The sequence below is a fragment of the Lepidochelys kempii genome, chromosome 7, assembly GCF_965140265.1.
Source record: "Lepidochelys kempii isolate rLepKem1 chromosome 7, rLepKem1.hap2, whole genome shotgun sequence".
Taxonomy (NCBI): Eukaryota; Metazoa; Chordata; order Testudines; family Cheloniidae; genus Lepidochelys; species Lepidochelys kempii.
In genome coordinates this window covers 115,763,191-115,777,289 of record NC_133262.1, presented here as the reverse complement: position 1 = coordinate 115,777,289, position 14,099 = coordinate 115,763,191, and the positions used below count along the sequence as shown (strand labels likewise).

The window sequence follows — 14,099 nt, the reverse complement described above, 5'->3', positions numbered from 1 at the left end:
AAACTTGTAAATCTACTCAGAACAAATGGAGTTCCTACAGAAGAAAGAATTTTCAATATCGATTTTTATTTTGCAACATTTATGTGGTTTGTTTCCTTTTTTGGTACTTAGGGTACCTTGGACAGTGAAACTAGACCTGTCAATTGCACTTTCTTCTAGTGTCAGTTTCACTCTTATTTTCATGCTTAGAAAAAATGCCATGAAAACATTTCTATTCTTGTTCGGATTTGTAAAACACATTTCAAAAGCCTAACACACGGACCGAGTCACTTTAGGGAGCTCAGATGCCAACGTGATGGGCACAGGATCAGAACCTAAACAGAATTTAATTTAAGACGTTTGAAGATTTCAGCTGAGAACTTACCTTGCTCTCTGTGATTTCCTTGCAGCTATTCTCAGTCATCTAATCTTCCTGCTTGGAATCTGTGCTGTTTTACTGTGAGACACAACCCAGCTGCAGTTCTCAAATCATTCCCCTGCTCCCCCGCCAGCCCAAACACACTTTGTAACGGTACTTTACTACTTAAAACAGTGTTTATTTTACTAACGGGGGGTGGAGGGGGAACTGTATTGTTTTACAGGAAAAATAAATAAAACATGGCTTGATTTTTGTTTCTATAATAATGGGAAATAATGACACTGATCTTTCTTTTCCCAGCCTCTGCAGTTATTTTACAAAAGCGAACAGCAAGGGCTTACATGTGCTGTTCACTTCTCCCCTTTGAACGTGTGTGGTGTGAAACAGGGCTTGTTTCTAGTATGTAAGAAACACAGGGACATGTGAACTCAGCACTTCCCAAAGCTGAGCCCCCTTCAGAAACAAACGAACAAACAAAAAGCCCACCAGTTGTAGCCCCTTTCCACTGGGTCTTGCTAAAGACTTCCCCAGCTCAGTTAAGGACTCGATCCTGCAAGGTGCTGAGCAGTCAGCCATGATCCAGTGAAGCACTTTAAGCACAAGAGCTGTCCCATTGAAGTCATGAAGTTATTCATGTGCATAAGTCTCAGGATCAGGCCCAAATGCTCAGCACCATACAGGACTGAGCTCTCACACATCTCGTGCACCTCACCTCCTCTCCCTGCCCCTGTGTGTCCAGCAGGGGTCTGAGCACCACACAATGGGAAATGTTGCATTAACTTTTACCTAGACCTATGTTAGCCATAAAAACTGACTCGGTGGAGAAGCAGATCAATATAATCTAGCATGGCTCCATACGAACAGACACCACTGTTGTCAGCAAGGGTCACATGCGTGATCAGCAGCACAAAAGGCACAAATCCTCACCCCTTGAATGAGAGAAGTATTTAAAGTGCAAGCTTCTTGGGGCAGGGACTCTCTCTCACTATGGACAGACAGTCGGAAGGTGTGACGGCAGCACGTGTAGGCATACCCAAGTTAGATGTGATCAAGCTAGCTCACTAGAAATATCAGTGGAGGGGCAGCATGGGGCCAGCCACTCCTACATATGGAGGGTTCCAGGCAGACTTATAACTGGGGGGCTATACTGCTATGTTGCTTTTTTTGAGCGAGCTAGCGCAAGCAAATCTAACTCCGGTTCGTTCAACTCCTGCTGTAAAAGTGCCTCATGACTACAGTGTTCAAACAGCATCTCGTACAATGGGGCCCTGATCTCCGTTGGGGCCCCAAGATACTATCACAATACAAATTATAATAGTAACAACAATTCTGAGCTGTCAGTAGGTGGATGGTAATTATCACCTCTGGGGATTCCCACTAGTGGGAGACATGACCATTTCCCAGGAGCGAGATGTGTTGAGCTGTAGAATGGTGTCTTATGGGAAGTGATGGAAGGTCCATTGGTTGACACATTTGAAACCAGATTGGACAAAACACTTGAAAATGTCCAGAAAGGAACATTCTTCCAGTGAGCAAGGAGCTGGATGGAGGATCTAACAGGTCTTTCCATCAAACTTTTATGTATTTATGATAAAAGAGACTAAAATGAATACACTAGGTATAATCAGTTTTTATTTGCCCCCATTAATCCCAGTGCCGGCACTACACATATCTATACATACCAGTACAGAACATAGAACATGACTAAAACAAGAACATAGACAATACCAGACTGGATCAGATCTGAGATCCACCTAGTCCAGTATCCTGTCTCCAACAGTGGCTAGGACCAGATGCTTCACACAAAAGTGCAAAAAGCCTTGTGGCAGAGAGATGGGGTAATCTGCCTCACATGCCAGTTTTATCCTAATCCCGAATCAAGTTTGGTTTAAAGCCCGAGGCATCTGGTTCTATCTCCTTTCCAATGCACTTTGCATTAACTATCCTACCTCTGTCTGTTCTTTGTTAGCTAAGTAACCATGCTGCCCCTCTTTGAACCCTGCTAAATTCCTCTAATAGCTGCATTCTTTTCAAGCTACCATTTTAATGTGCTTGCCTTTTTTCCATTTCATTTATTGGGATCATTGCTACTGATGCTATAATATTCTGTTATGGTTCCTCCATTCTTCCTTCCCACTCCCTCCCAGCTGCACCCGTTTGATACATCTTGTCTGACTCTTTGGGGCAGGGGCAGTCATGAACTATGTAATCATACACAGCACCACCACAGTGAGGCCCCATGCCCTGGTTGAGGCCTCTAGGTGCTACCAGAATTATAGAATTAATAACAATAGTTGTTAATAATTCATTTGACGTTGCACATATAGTACTTAACCACTGTAAAAAAACTAACATACCATTTCTGTGTTAACCTATTACATAAACTATGGCAGCACATGAAAGTCAACACCGCTAAAGCTAATGCCGGGGGGAAACCCTGAAATAATTCCAGTAAAATACCTTTCAAACTTATTGTCCTCCTTTTTCCTTGCTAGAGTATTCAGAGATGATGCTGTATGTCTACAATTCTCAAATTCTGTATAGGTTCTCTCTCACTCTGGGCACTATTTGCGTAAATAGGTGTAAGGCATCTAATATAGGTAGTTTAATTTATAAGTAGCTTAAAGCAAGGATTCCTATTAGCTAAAATAAGTGACAAGCAGAATCCACTATGACGACCGCTGAGATAATAGTATCAGATCCGACTGTATTTAGCCTTTTGAGCCTAGAGTGCACAGTCTCCAGCCAAATTGTTCTAGCTAGGTTGGGTTTACATTAGGTGGATGGCTTTCCTCACTTAGGCCTGTTCCTATCAGTAAAACTGCCCACGAGAAGACATGTCAATGAGATTTTACTGCTTTGAGATATTTCCTAGACCCCAGCAGATCCTGTTGAACGTTTCAGAGATTCACAGAGCATCTTGACTCCACAAAAGTTTCACGTGGCTTTTTTCATTCTTTATTTGCTCACCTCCCCTAACATTAGCAACTCCTCCCAGCTGCTTTCTGGCCTAAAGCTTTCCGCCTGTCCATGCCAGAAGGGATTAACATGCTCATGTCATGAAATGTGAAGGTTAGACAGTATTGGCTCTGGGTCTACCCTGCACCTTCACCAAAGGCAGGTTCTTATGTCCATGTTGGTTATCTATTCCTGTATCAGATTGTCTGGTTCCACAACTCTTGCATAGGAAGCCTGAACTGAGCTCCCTTGATAGGTTCATTAGCGCTGCTACTGATGATACAGCCGCTGTTATTTTGCACCAAGGTGAGTCTCGCACCCATGTGTTCCCAGGAGCTGAGTGTGTCACAGAATTCCCACAGTCCCTGCAGTTGTGGAACCAAGCGTCTAAGTGCCAAACCTCCCAGCTGATATTACACCGCTCCTGATTTAGCCCATGCAACTAGCTGCATGTGGTCATAACACAGGCTACGAAGTTTGGATCCTGATCCAAATGTGGATCGGTTGTTCCCCAAAGTTCAGAAGTGATTTGGGTTCGGGCTTGTGACTGGGTATACAACTCCTTAGGGGGTTTCAGCCAAATCAGTCCCCATCCCAAAGGGGGCAACTCAACCAGTCTGGAGCAGCACGTACAGGCTGCAGTGGTGACCCAGCTGCTATTCCCAGGGAATCCAGGAGCGTTCTGACCTACAAGGGAAAGACCTGAAACATTATTTAATGGGGCATGTAATGCAGAGAAGGGAAACTGCACTTAACCTTCATTTTGCTCATCTCCATATTGTTCATGGTTGTTAATTTCCAACTTATTGCTATTTACATTGCTAGTATCTGAGGGTTCATTCTGGAATGTGGCTGGTTGCAAGAGATTTTAGCCCATTTTGTTCACAACAATCTATTTAGCTTCTACAAGAGATCACCTTCCAAGACAGGAGAAGACGGGGGTCTGCTGTGGTTGGTGGGGAAGAAAGATATTTGTCTAGTTCTGAAGATTTCCGCATTCATCAGTGCAGTGTTTGAACGATGATATTAGTCTTCCATTCATTCCATGTGGCAGTCAAATGGCCTCAGTTTGTATTGTGTTCAATAGTCCCAGCAACGAGTTCCTCCTACTGCAACAAGAAGGTGATGGTGATCCAAAGTGTCAAGAACCTCAGGGAGAAGTGGCACAATATGATTCAATTTTCAATGCAGAGGAGATGAGGACTTCCTTTATATGGGTGACTATAACAGGGTCAGGCCTGATCCAGCATGGGACCCTGCTGCTGACTCAGTTTCCCCTTCTTGAGTTTCTCAAAAACTGTGCCCAGCGAGTCTAATACTACCCCTTCTTGGGGTCTGGGTTTATTAAGACATCATCACAATTATAAAAAAGCAACAAGTATAGTAGCAGCTAAAACAAGTCTTTCTCCTGTCTCCCCACTCCAGTTTCTTAAGCCTCTCGCTGGGCTTCTTTCCAAAAACCCAGCTTCTCCTGCCTAGTGTTTCCTCAAGCCTCTTCCTTTTACAGCTGTTACATCTCTTAAGGTTTCTGCTCCTGCTGCTAACTGCAGGTTGCTCCAGCCAGGCCTTTTCCCTTCAGTGATGAGGGAAGCCCTTTTCCTTGGTATCTCCCCCTAGATCCCTGCAGGCCTCTCTCCCCAGATTCCTTTATATCAGAGGTTCGGACCTCAGCTCTCTCTCTCTCAGCTCCCCGCATCCCTTTGAGCAGGGCACCTTTGCCAGGTCCCCTCTGGGTTTGTCTGGAGAGCCCTCTCCCAGGTCTGTCCTTGCTCCTGGCCTCCCTTTCTCTGAGGGAGCAGGCTCTCTCTTATCAGAAGCCCTGCCAACGGGCTACCATCACATGATGCCTGGTCACCAGACCCAACCATTGGCTGAAGCCCAAACTCATCACCAGGGTCCTGAGGACAAGGCACAGGTGGGGCTGGGTCCAAATCCCTCAAAGGGCCAGCCCATCTTGTGACAGTGACTTTCTTTCAGAAGGATCCCAAAATGTTTTACAAATGGATTCAAAACCTGTAGCCCCAATTCTGCAGTCTGGGTGTGGGAGTTTTGTTCATTGAAGTTAAGAAAGGTTTGGCCACATGAGCACTTCAGGACTGGGCTCTTAACAGATTATAAGAATTATTTCACCTCAGTGTGTTCTTGGTTTGAATGTGGCATATCAGTGCATAGCCACCTAGCCTAGGAATTTAAGCTGGTACTAATTCTTCATTCCCTGAGCTGTACTCAGCTATCATGGAGATTAACAGCTGCAATGGCTCCCCCATTTCAGGGCTGCCTGTACGTGGTATAATGGGCCTACACCAGAAGAGGATTGGGTGTAGCAGAGCTCTTCCCTGCCCCATCTCACCCACATTCTCTCATTCCCCTTACTCTGGGTAGGAGGGGGACGCTGGCGTACACCAGTAGAGAATTCTCCTGAACAGGGCGGATTCTCCACTGGCACTCTCTAGTTTTACGGTCACTTGCAGCCATCGGCGCAACACAAAAGGGCCTTTGCAGACCAGAAAATCTGGCCCTTTGGGTTTTACATCTCAACCAAAAGGCAAAAATATCTTGAGAAGAAAAATGCCAGTCTCCAAATTCTTGATGTGCCACAGCACAGCGGTGCAAATGTTTCCTGATCTTTTTGCTTCCTAATTATATAAAGCTTTCAAAATGCATAACATGCTTTCTGTTTCCAGGATGTTTTTGGTGGGCTATGCATATTAATGCATCATCAGCTTACAAATGGTGAAAATGTTTCTCTCCCTTCTTAAAGACTACGCTGCATAGGATTGCAACACACTCTCTGTCTTGTCTTCTAATCAACGAGTAAAGGAACATAAATAGGAAGATACAAAACTTCATCTGCTTTGAAAGGGCATCTCCTGTGGGTAGAGATAGGATTTGCCAAGGTTTTAATGCAACAAGCCAAATAGTCCTCATATTGGGAAAGACTGTAGGCCAAATGAATTGCTCATATAGAATCACAGAATCATAGAATATCAGGGTTGGAAGGGACCTCAGGAGGTCATCTAGTCCAACCCCCTGCTCAAAAGCAGGACCAATCCCCAATTAAATCATCCCAGCCAGGGCTTTGTCAAGCCTGACCTTAAAAACTTCTAAGGAAGGAGATTCCACCACCTCCCTAGACAACGCATTCCAGTGTTTCACCACCCTCCTAGTGAAAAAGTTTTTCCTAATATCCAACCTAAACCTCCCCCACTGCAACTTGAGACCATTACTCCTTGTCCTGTCCTGTACTATAGATCTTACTTATGTCATCTGTTTATGACAGAATTGAATTTTACCCAGTGAATATGCTATAACGTGGTGCAAAGACTAGTTTAATTCCCTCTATTTCTTATGTACCAAAGGTCATATCCTACCATTGCTTTTAAAGGAGAACATCCCATTGGCATGAATGGAGAGTTCTTCATGTGCACCTGTGACAACTGCCATTTTGGTCATGACCAGGGATTGAGCCAGGGAGCTCCAAAACCTTTACATCTTGAGTTTAAGTACTGTCTTATAATTGGGAGCTTTAAGAGACTCAGATGCTATGTGGATTGGCCATGTGGCGGTGGGCTGCGTAACACACACTAAACAGTTGGTTACACTTCTATGCCAGCATAGATCCCAAGTGGATTGAGTTTCAATTGAGTCTAGGAGTTAATGGGCAAGGAATAACCTGCTGTTTTCAGATTTAACAACCAAAACAGTGTGGCTTGAAAATGTTATTGTAAGTGATAATCCCATCTCATAGCCCAGGAATTGTTATTCACAATCCTCATGAACCACAATGCCATTATCCCGCCAGGCCTCTGTTGAACTCAGACTGTCATGCCGGAACTAGAGTATTTGGATAACACACAATAGGTTCAGATCCTGAGGTGATGCAGAACAGCATAATTCCACTGCAGTCAATGGTGCAACACTGATTTAAACCACCCGAGGAGTCAGGTTAATCACTCCAAAATCTCGTATATTTCAATAAGGATACTTCTGCACTGCATGTCTCCCGAAGCAGACAGACAAACACTTGCTTTGCTCAAGGCAGCATGCTAAAACTAGCAGTGTGGACAGCGTAGCACGGGCTAGCCACCCGAGTACGGACCTAGGGGTTCAGGTGGGCTTGTACTCTGGTGTCTAGCCCGGGATGTGCTGGTATTCTTAGCTTGCTAGCTCAAGCAGAACTAGTGCATGCCCGTCTATCTGGACGGGGAGGCATGCTCCCAACTGCAGCACAAACATACCTCCTAAGAGGCAAAGCCACAGCTAGTAGCTTCAGTAGACCCACATGTTAGATCACTCCTCCAGTCCTTGAACTGTATAACTGCAATTATCAGCATATGGATTTAACACCCTTCCCTACAGAAATCTAATCACTTTCTTACCTGCAATGTTTCCTTTAAACAGCCTCACAAATTGTCACTGAACTCTGGGAGAGACAAGTCAAAGCCAGCTTTTCCTTTTAACCAAAACGTTCTTTGCTCTCCTTTGCCCTGACAACAGAAAGAAGTGAAAGTGGAGTTGTACAAAGGAATCGGGGGGGGGGGGGGGGAAGAGATGCATTGCTTGAAAGTAGAGCTGGCCCAAACTAGAAATGTCTGGATTGTGGGATAATTTGGTATTTCAGAATTTAGTTTTGTTCCAAATTTTTCAGTTTCCCCCAAACTGGAAATCTTGGGGAAAAAATTGTTTTAGAAACATCGACACGTAGCATTTTCAAAATGAAATAGGCTCCCTGGAACCATGGCCACCCCTAGGTGTTCTGTCACCCAGGACGGAAAATATTTTTGGTGTTCCCCATACTTAAAAGGTGCAATAAAAAAAACAAAAACAAAAAACAAAACAAAAAAAATCAAACCAACTCCCTCCCTGCCTCCAGGGATTTGGCACCCCCAAGTACAATGATCCAGTGCCCCTCAATATCGGTGCTCAGGGCAGATGTCCTGACTTCCCACCTCTAAGACCAGCCCTGCCTGAAACCATGACTGCTACTGACTGAAATTCCTACTGTGCTCATGAAATTGACACGAATGTCAATTTCAGTCAGCACCTGCCTGGACTGCTCTGGGGCAGGAGACCCCAGGCCTTCCAGATTCCCTGACCAGCTGGGTCGTAAGGTAGCCCACTTGGAAGCCCAGGGTCCCTGGCCCCAAGGCAGTCTGCATAGCAGAACTGACCCAGAGCCATAGACGCTGGAACTCAAACCATTTTTCTCAAATATTTCAGGTTTGAGAAATGGGTATTTTCCAATGAAACTGTTCCATCAGAAAACTTCTGGCAAGCTCTAACTGTAAGGTCTTTGGAGCAGGAACCATCTCTTGATTATACTTTGGCACAATGGCTAGCATGATGAGGCCACGGTCCCTTATTGGGGCCTCAAGGCACTCCAGCAACATAAGCAATAAAGAATAATAATATCAACATAGAGCATGACAAGGTAAAAACCATGCACAGGATCCAAGGATGTCAGATGCTGAAAGGGCTGTGGAAGCACAAAGACTTCACAGCATTGAGTCCTGTTTTTCTGGAATGCTTAATTCTAGTTTGCAAAGCACTGTCCTATGTTAGGCAGACGGTTATCATATACAAAATGATGGAAGTGTCTGATTTCAGTCACACCATAGTACTGAACACTTAGGGTGACCAGATGTTCTGATTTTATAGGGACAGTCCTGATTTTGGGGTCTTTTTCTTATATAGGCTCCTATGAGCCCCCATCCCCGTCCCAATTTTTCACATTTGCTGTCTGGTTACCCTATGAACACCTCTACATGTTTGTTGTTTTGTTTTTACACTGATGCATTAACATTAGTTCATACCCAGGAAAGCATATGTTCTGCATACATTGTACGAGTTCGAAAATTCCTCCATATGCTGTCTAGTATATTAGACCTACCTACTTGGCATGATAGGCTCCCTTCTGCACTCTTAATGTTCATACCTTTACTGTTATGGTCCCTCTTTCTTGTAGGTCATACCCACCGATGGATTGCAAGGCATTAGCAGTGGTTGCGGAGACATGGATTCGGAGAGCTACAGCAAAATAAATCTATTTACTTATTTTATAAATGTATATGACTGGCTGACTGGGGAGGATTAACCAGTTAAAGGGGCAGGATCAATCTGTTTCGAACTTAACGTTTATCTTCCTAAAGGTTGTGTTTCATTTTTGGCCCAAATCTTTCCTCCTGTTCAGAAGGGTTTATAATTAAGATTCAGGCTTTAGTCTGACTCCATTTAAAATGAAGTCACGTGACAGAAACGGTCCCCAGGGCAAAAGCATGGTATTTATTATATAAACCTCAAACTTTCTCTTTTAATATTTGGTATCGTAACGTCCATGGCTATCTAGGTCTTCACAGTTGTCACTACGCTGCACAATATGGTCATTCAGAGCTTCATGGCATCAGCAGAGAAATAAATGAGCAAGCAAAGACCTCTCCATGTAGCAGTATAGGGTCTATGATGCACAGCCATGTGTGTCTGAGGGCAGTCACAAACACACAAAACACCATGTTCATTTTACGTTCTTCAAAGATTGGACATCCCAGCTGGTTATGAAACATGAAACATTGTCACTGTGGATAGCAACGGACAGAGCCATGAACTGGGACTCCAGAGACCTGGGTTCTATTCCTGGCTCTGGCACAGGCCAGTTGAGTGAGCTTGGGCAAGTCACTTCACCTCTCTGTCCCTCACTTTCCCCCACAGTAAAATAAGGATAATGATCCTGACCTCCTTTGTAAAGCGCTCTGAGATCTGCTGATGAAAAGCGCTTTGTCAGAACTAGTTGTTGTTATCTGACAACAATGATCTCAGATGTAAGAAACCCTCAGGGTTCATCAAACTGGATTATCAGAGCATTGCATGGCAAACGTTTGACACAAAAAAATGTCAATTAACAATGGGTTAAGTGTAACACTGCCTCTGTTTGTGGTTAAAAAAAATTCCATGCAGGATGACTGCAAACTCCTCGAAAATGGTACCTACGCAAACTGGTACTTTCCATTCTTGATGCCATATTAACAGTGTCTCCAAACAGGCAGTACCGTGGCATTGTGATTCCCACCACTCCTGCAACAACAGGTCCTAAAGTACAAAAAAGAAAGCACAAACCATGAAGCTATCAAGACAGAAGGTGTTATGCAAAGCAACTCTGCCCCACACTGGGGCTCCTAACTAGGCACTGGAGAAGGAGTTTAAATGAAGGAGTGTCATTGTCTCCAAGCATGGGCATGGGCAACTCCTAAATTCTAATCCCAGTTTTGATACCAACTTCCATTCTTGACTTGCGCAACTCATGACTTATTGTCTATGTTTCTGCGAACATGGCAATAATCCCTAGCTCGTCTGACTGTTGCTGTAAAAACTAATATGCGTACAATTTCTAGCTCTGCCAGGGGCCTGCTGGGTGACCTTGGACTAATCACTTAATCTCGCTACGCATCTGCAAAATGGGGATAATAATACTGACCTCTTTTCTAAGGCTCTTTATGATCAATGGAGGGAAAAGAGCTAGGGATTATTAAAACAGCATAGAAATGCTTAGTTGTGTTATTAGAACTGAGACATGTATGAAGATCAAAACATTCAGACAATTATTTCCCAAAAGTTTGCAGTTGTCACTGAAACACCCTCAGAAAGGAACATAGATATTGTCATACTAGAGGAGATCCGTGGTCCATCTACAACAACATCCTGACTCCAACCGTACCAGATGCTTCAGAGAAAGTTTCAAAACGTTCTAATGCAGCAGGCAGTTGTGTAATAATCTGCCCATAAGGGAGATTTCTTCCTGACCTCTGTCAATTTGAGAACCTAGGCCTCCCACATCTCTGGTGACTGCCCTACACACACTGGGCTAAAAAGTTATAGGGGACGTGGCCTCCTCTTCCATTTTTGCAGATGAAACTTTTTCACACATTTGCGTCAAATTTTTGAATAAGTTTCATGTTGTCTGAAACTGCATTTTTCAGCAAATAAACTATTCATCCGAAAAATTTTGCCCAGCTGTAGAAATTAGATCACATTCACTCCAATGGCAGGTAACGTTATAGTTTTAGGCCAGTATTTGTGAGATGACCTTGGATACATGCATTATCTTTTCAGGAAGAGTCCGACCACTGAAATGCACGTCTAAATGATCTTGCTGGTATATGCTGCACTGAGCTTCTGTCAGCGTAGACGCCAAGCTGTGCCGGTATTACTTGGATAGGAAATGGAAAGCACCAGCTGAGAATGGAGGTGTCATTCCTTAGATGGGTACTAAAGCAGAAGCCCAACATGACTACAGTATAATCGTTGTACAGTGCTATGTAAACATTTTACATTTACACAGTGATTTACAAACACAGGAAAGAGCACTGTACGCACTTCTGAATGTCTGATATTAACGTTCTACACCTTTAGAGAACCTTTCAACCAAGGATCTCCAAGCGCTTAAAAATAGAAACTAATTAATCTCCCCCGCACCCCGTGAGGATACTGAATGTTAATATTGCCAGCTTGCTGATGGGGAAACTGAGGGTACAGAGCAGTTCCGTAAGTAGCCACGGTCAGACAGCAAATCACGGCCGAGGTATAAAGAGAATCCAGAATTTCTAACTCCTTATCTCATGCGGTAACTGCTCAATATGTGCTACAGTGAATTAAGGATGAACCCCATACCCATACCCAAGATTAAAACTAACATTTGGCCACCAGTTCTCTAGTCTTTACTCAGGCAAAAATCCAAATTAAGGTGGGGAGGGGAATTTTGGCTGAATCGAGGGGAATTTTGGCTGAATTAGTACCGGAGAATAAGCCCCCTTAAAAAACACTCTCCAGTCTCATCTTAGCCTGATGCTTGACTCATCCTGAGGTGAATTACGAATTCATGCAAACATGTGAATTATCTACTTGTGGCTCAATTTGTATAGACCAAGAACAAATCTCAGTATCGGAAGCAGATGAGACTCATGCTACTTACCTGTGTTAATGCCAATCCGCAGCTTCAGCTTCTCATTGGGCATGTGCCCTATCTTGAAATGGATCATTGCACTAAGGAAGTGCAAAGACATTGTAGCAATTTCCTCAACGTGCTTCATTCCATTGGGGATGGGAAGGCCACTGGCAACCATGTAGGCATCTCCAATTGTTTCAACCTGTAGCAAGGAAAACAAAGCACTTAGGCAGCACGTTATGTGTCTGGGGCACAGGGCAAATAATAGCCAATATTAGAGACAGTGCAAACTAGTGAACTAAGCTTAAAACCGGGAGTTAAGATCTTCTACATTCTAGTCATGTTTCTGCCACTGACTGCACTCAACCATCAACAACTGGAACAGCAGCAAGTCAGTGATATTACTGGTTTTGGATGCAAGTGACTACAGAGAGGGGGCCTGACTCTGTAAGTGCTCTCTCTCCAGGAAACTTCCCTTGATTTTGATGGAAGATCTGCAAACACACTGCTTGCAGCACTGGGCCCAGCAACTGTGCTGCCTGAGAAGTGGCATGTCTCACCTTGTATACGTCGTACGTTTTAATGATGTTATCGAACAGGCTGTACAGGTCATTCAGGAGATTAACCACATGCAGGGGGTTGCTGAGAGAACACAAACTGGTGAACCCAACAATATCTGAGAAGAAGATGGTCACGGAATCAAAACTCTCAGGCTCCACGGATTTCCCAGCAATGAGCTGCTCTCTGACGAAGCTGGGACAGGAGGAGAAAGCAATCATTTCCTTCATGTTTGTTTGCTTGCTCGCTCTCTCCCTCCACCTCAGAATAAATCCATTTGGCCTTAACGTCCTGCGTGTTTGGGAAATACACCAAATGGCCTATTTAAAGCACTTTGAAGGCTGCCTTAAAGATCCCCAAACCAGATTCAATCTGGATTTACACCAGCTTCCACTTTGGCAAAAGGTCCCCAAAATAAAGCATCTACTGGAGGGGAAGAGGGTGCAACAGAGAAAAGTGGCCACTTGCCAGAGAGGTGTGGGAGAGTGAAGGTCAGTGGAGCAAAAAGAAGTTGACGGCATTAAATGCATTTTAAAATGATGCTGCCTAGCATGGATTCAGGCTATACCTACAAAATATTTGTCAAGGATTAAGGAAGCTGGCACGCTGAGACCACAACTTCTGTTGAACAGTTCAGTCTGATTGTTTCCTTCTGCTCCTCATGTTTGGTGTACCCAGCAGTAGTCCTTTGTCTTAGACTGTCAGCAATTTGGGGGAACAGTCTTTTTTTTTTTTATGTTTGTACAGCACCTAGCACAATGGGCTCCTGGTCCCTGACTGGAGCTTCTAGGCTCTATCACAATATAACGAATAATACTAATTAATTGCTTAATTACCATTCATTAGTTAGAACCCAAGGCTACAATGCACAAGTTTTTCAATAGAATGAGACCTTTTGTCCAAAGCTGTTGAGCATGTGATTGCCACATTCAGCTTCAGGAGACACTGTACTACCAGTGGTTCAGTGACTCCAGTACTTTGCAAAGCATTCCAAGACGCACTGAGTAGGAAAGGCTCTGTCTTGCACCAAATTCTATTGTCGACAAACTTATGAAAATACAAAAGCAGTTTGATTACCTGGGCAACATTGCTGACAAAAGTGTATCCGTCTTTTTCTTCTCTGCCACCAGCTGGGCTGTCCTTTCTTCCACCACATCCTCCAAGTGATTGGCATACTTTTCCAGTTTGTTTACCATGTTATCCAAGATGCTGATGTGGCTAATTGAATTGTTCAAACAAATATTGCTTTTAATTTACATAATAGCACTAAGTAATACAAAATATTGATGC

At 43.9% G+C, this 14,099-nt stretch overlaps 1 protein-coding gene across 1 annotated transcript in view; it reads right to left on the bottom strand.

The window, feature by feature from the left end:
- Nucleotides 1-7,719: 7,719 nt before the first annotated feature.
- The window catches only part of LOC140915217 (guanylate cyclase 2G-like), a 44,861-nt gene continuing 38,481 nt past the window's right edge, over nt 7,720-14,099 (bottom strand). Inside the window, exons 16-21 of the mRNA XM_073354790.1 lie at nt 13,887-14,027; nt 12,812-13,004; nt 12,279-12,453; nt 10,301-10,399; nt 9,252-9,343; nt 7,720-7,803 (exon numbers count right to left, since the gene is read on the bottom strand). Coding sequence (XP_073210891.1) covers nt 7,720-7,803; nt 9,252-9,343; nt 10,301-10,399; nt 12,279-12,453; nt 12,812-13,004; nt 13,887-14,027 — 784 coding nt within the window. The remainder of the gene's footprint in view (nt 7,804-9,251; nt 9,344-10,300; nt 10,400-12,278; nt 12,454-12,811; nt 13,005-13,886; nt 14,028-14,099) is intronic.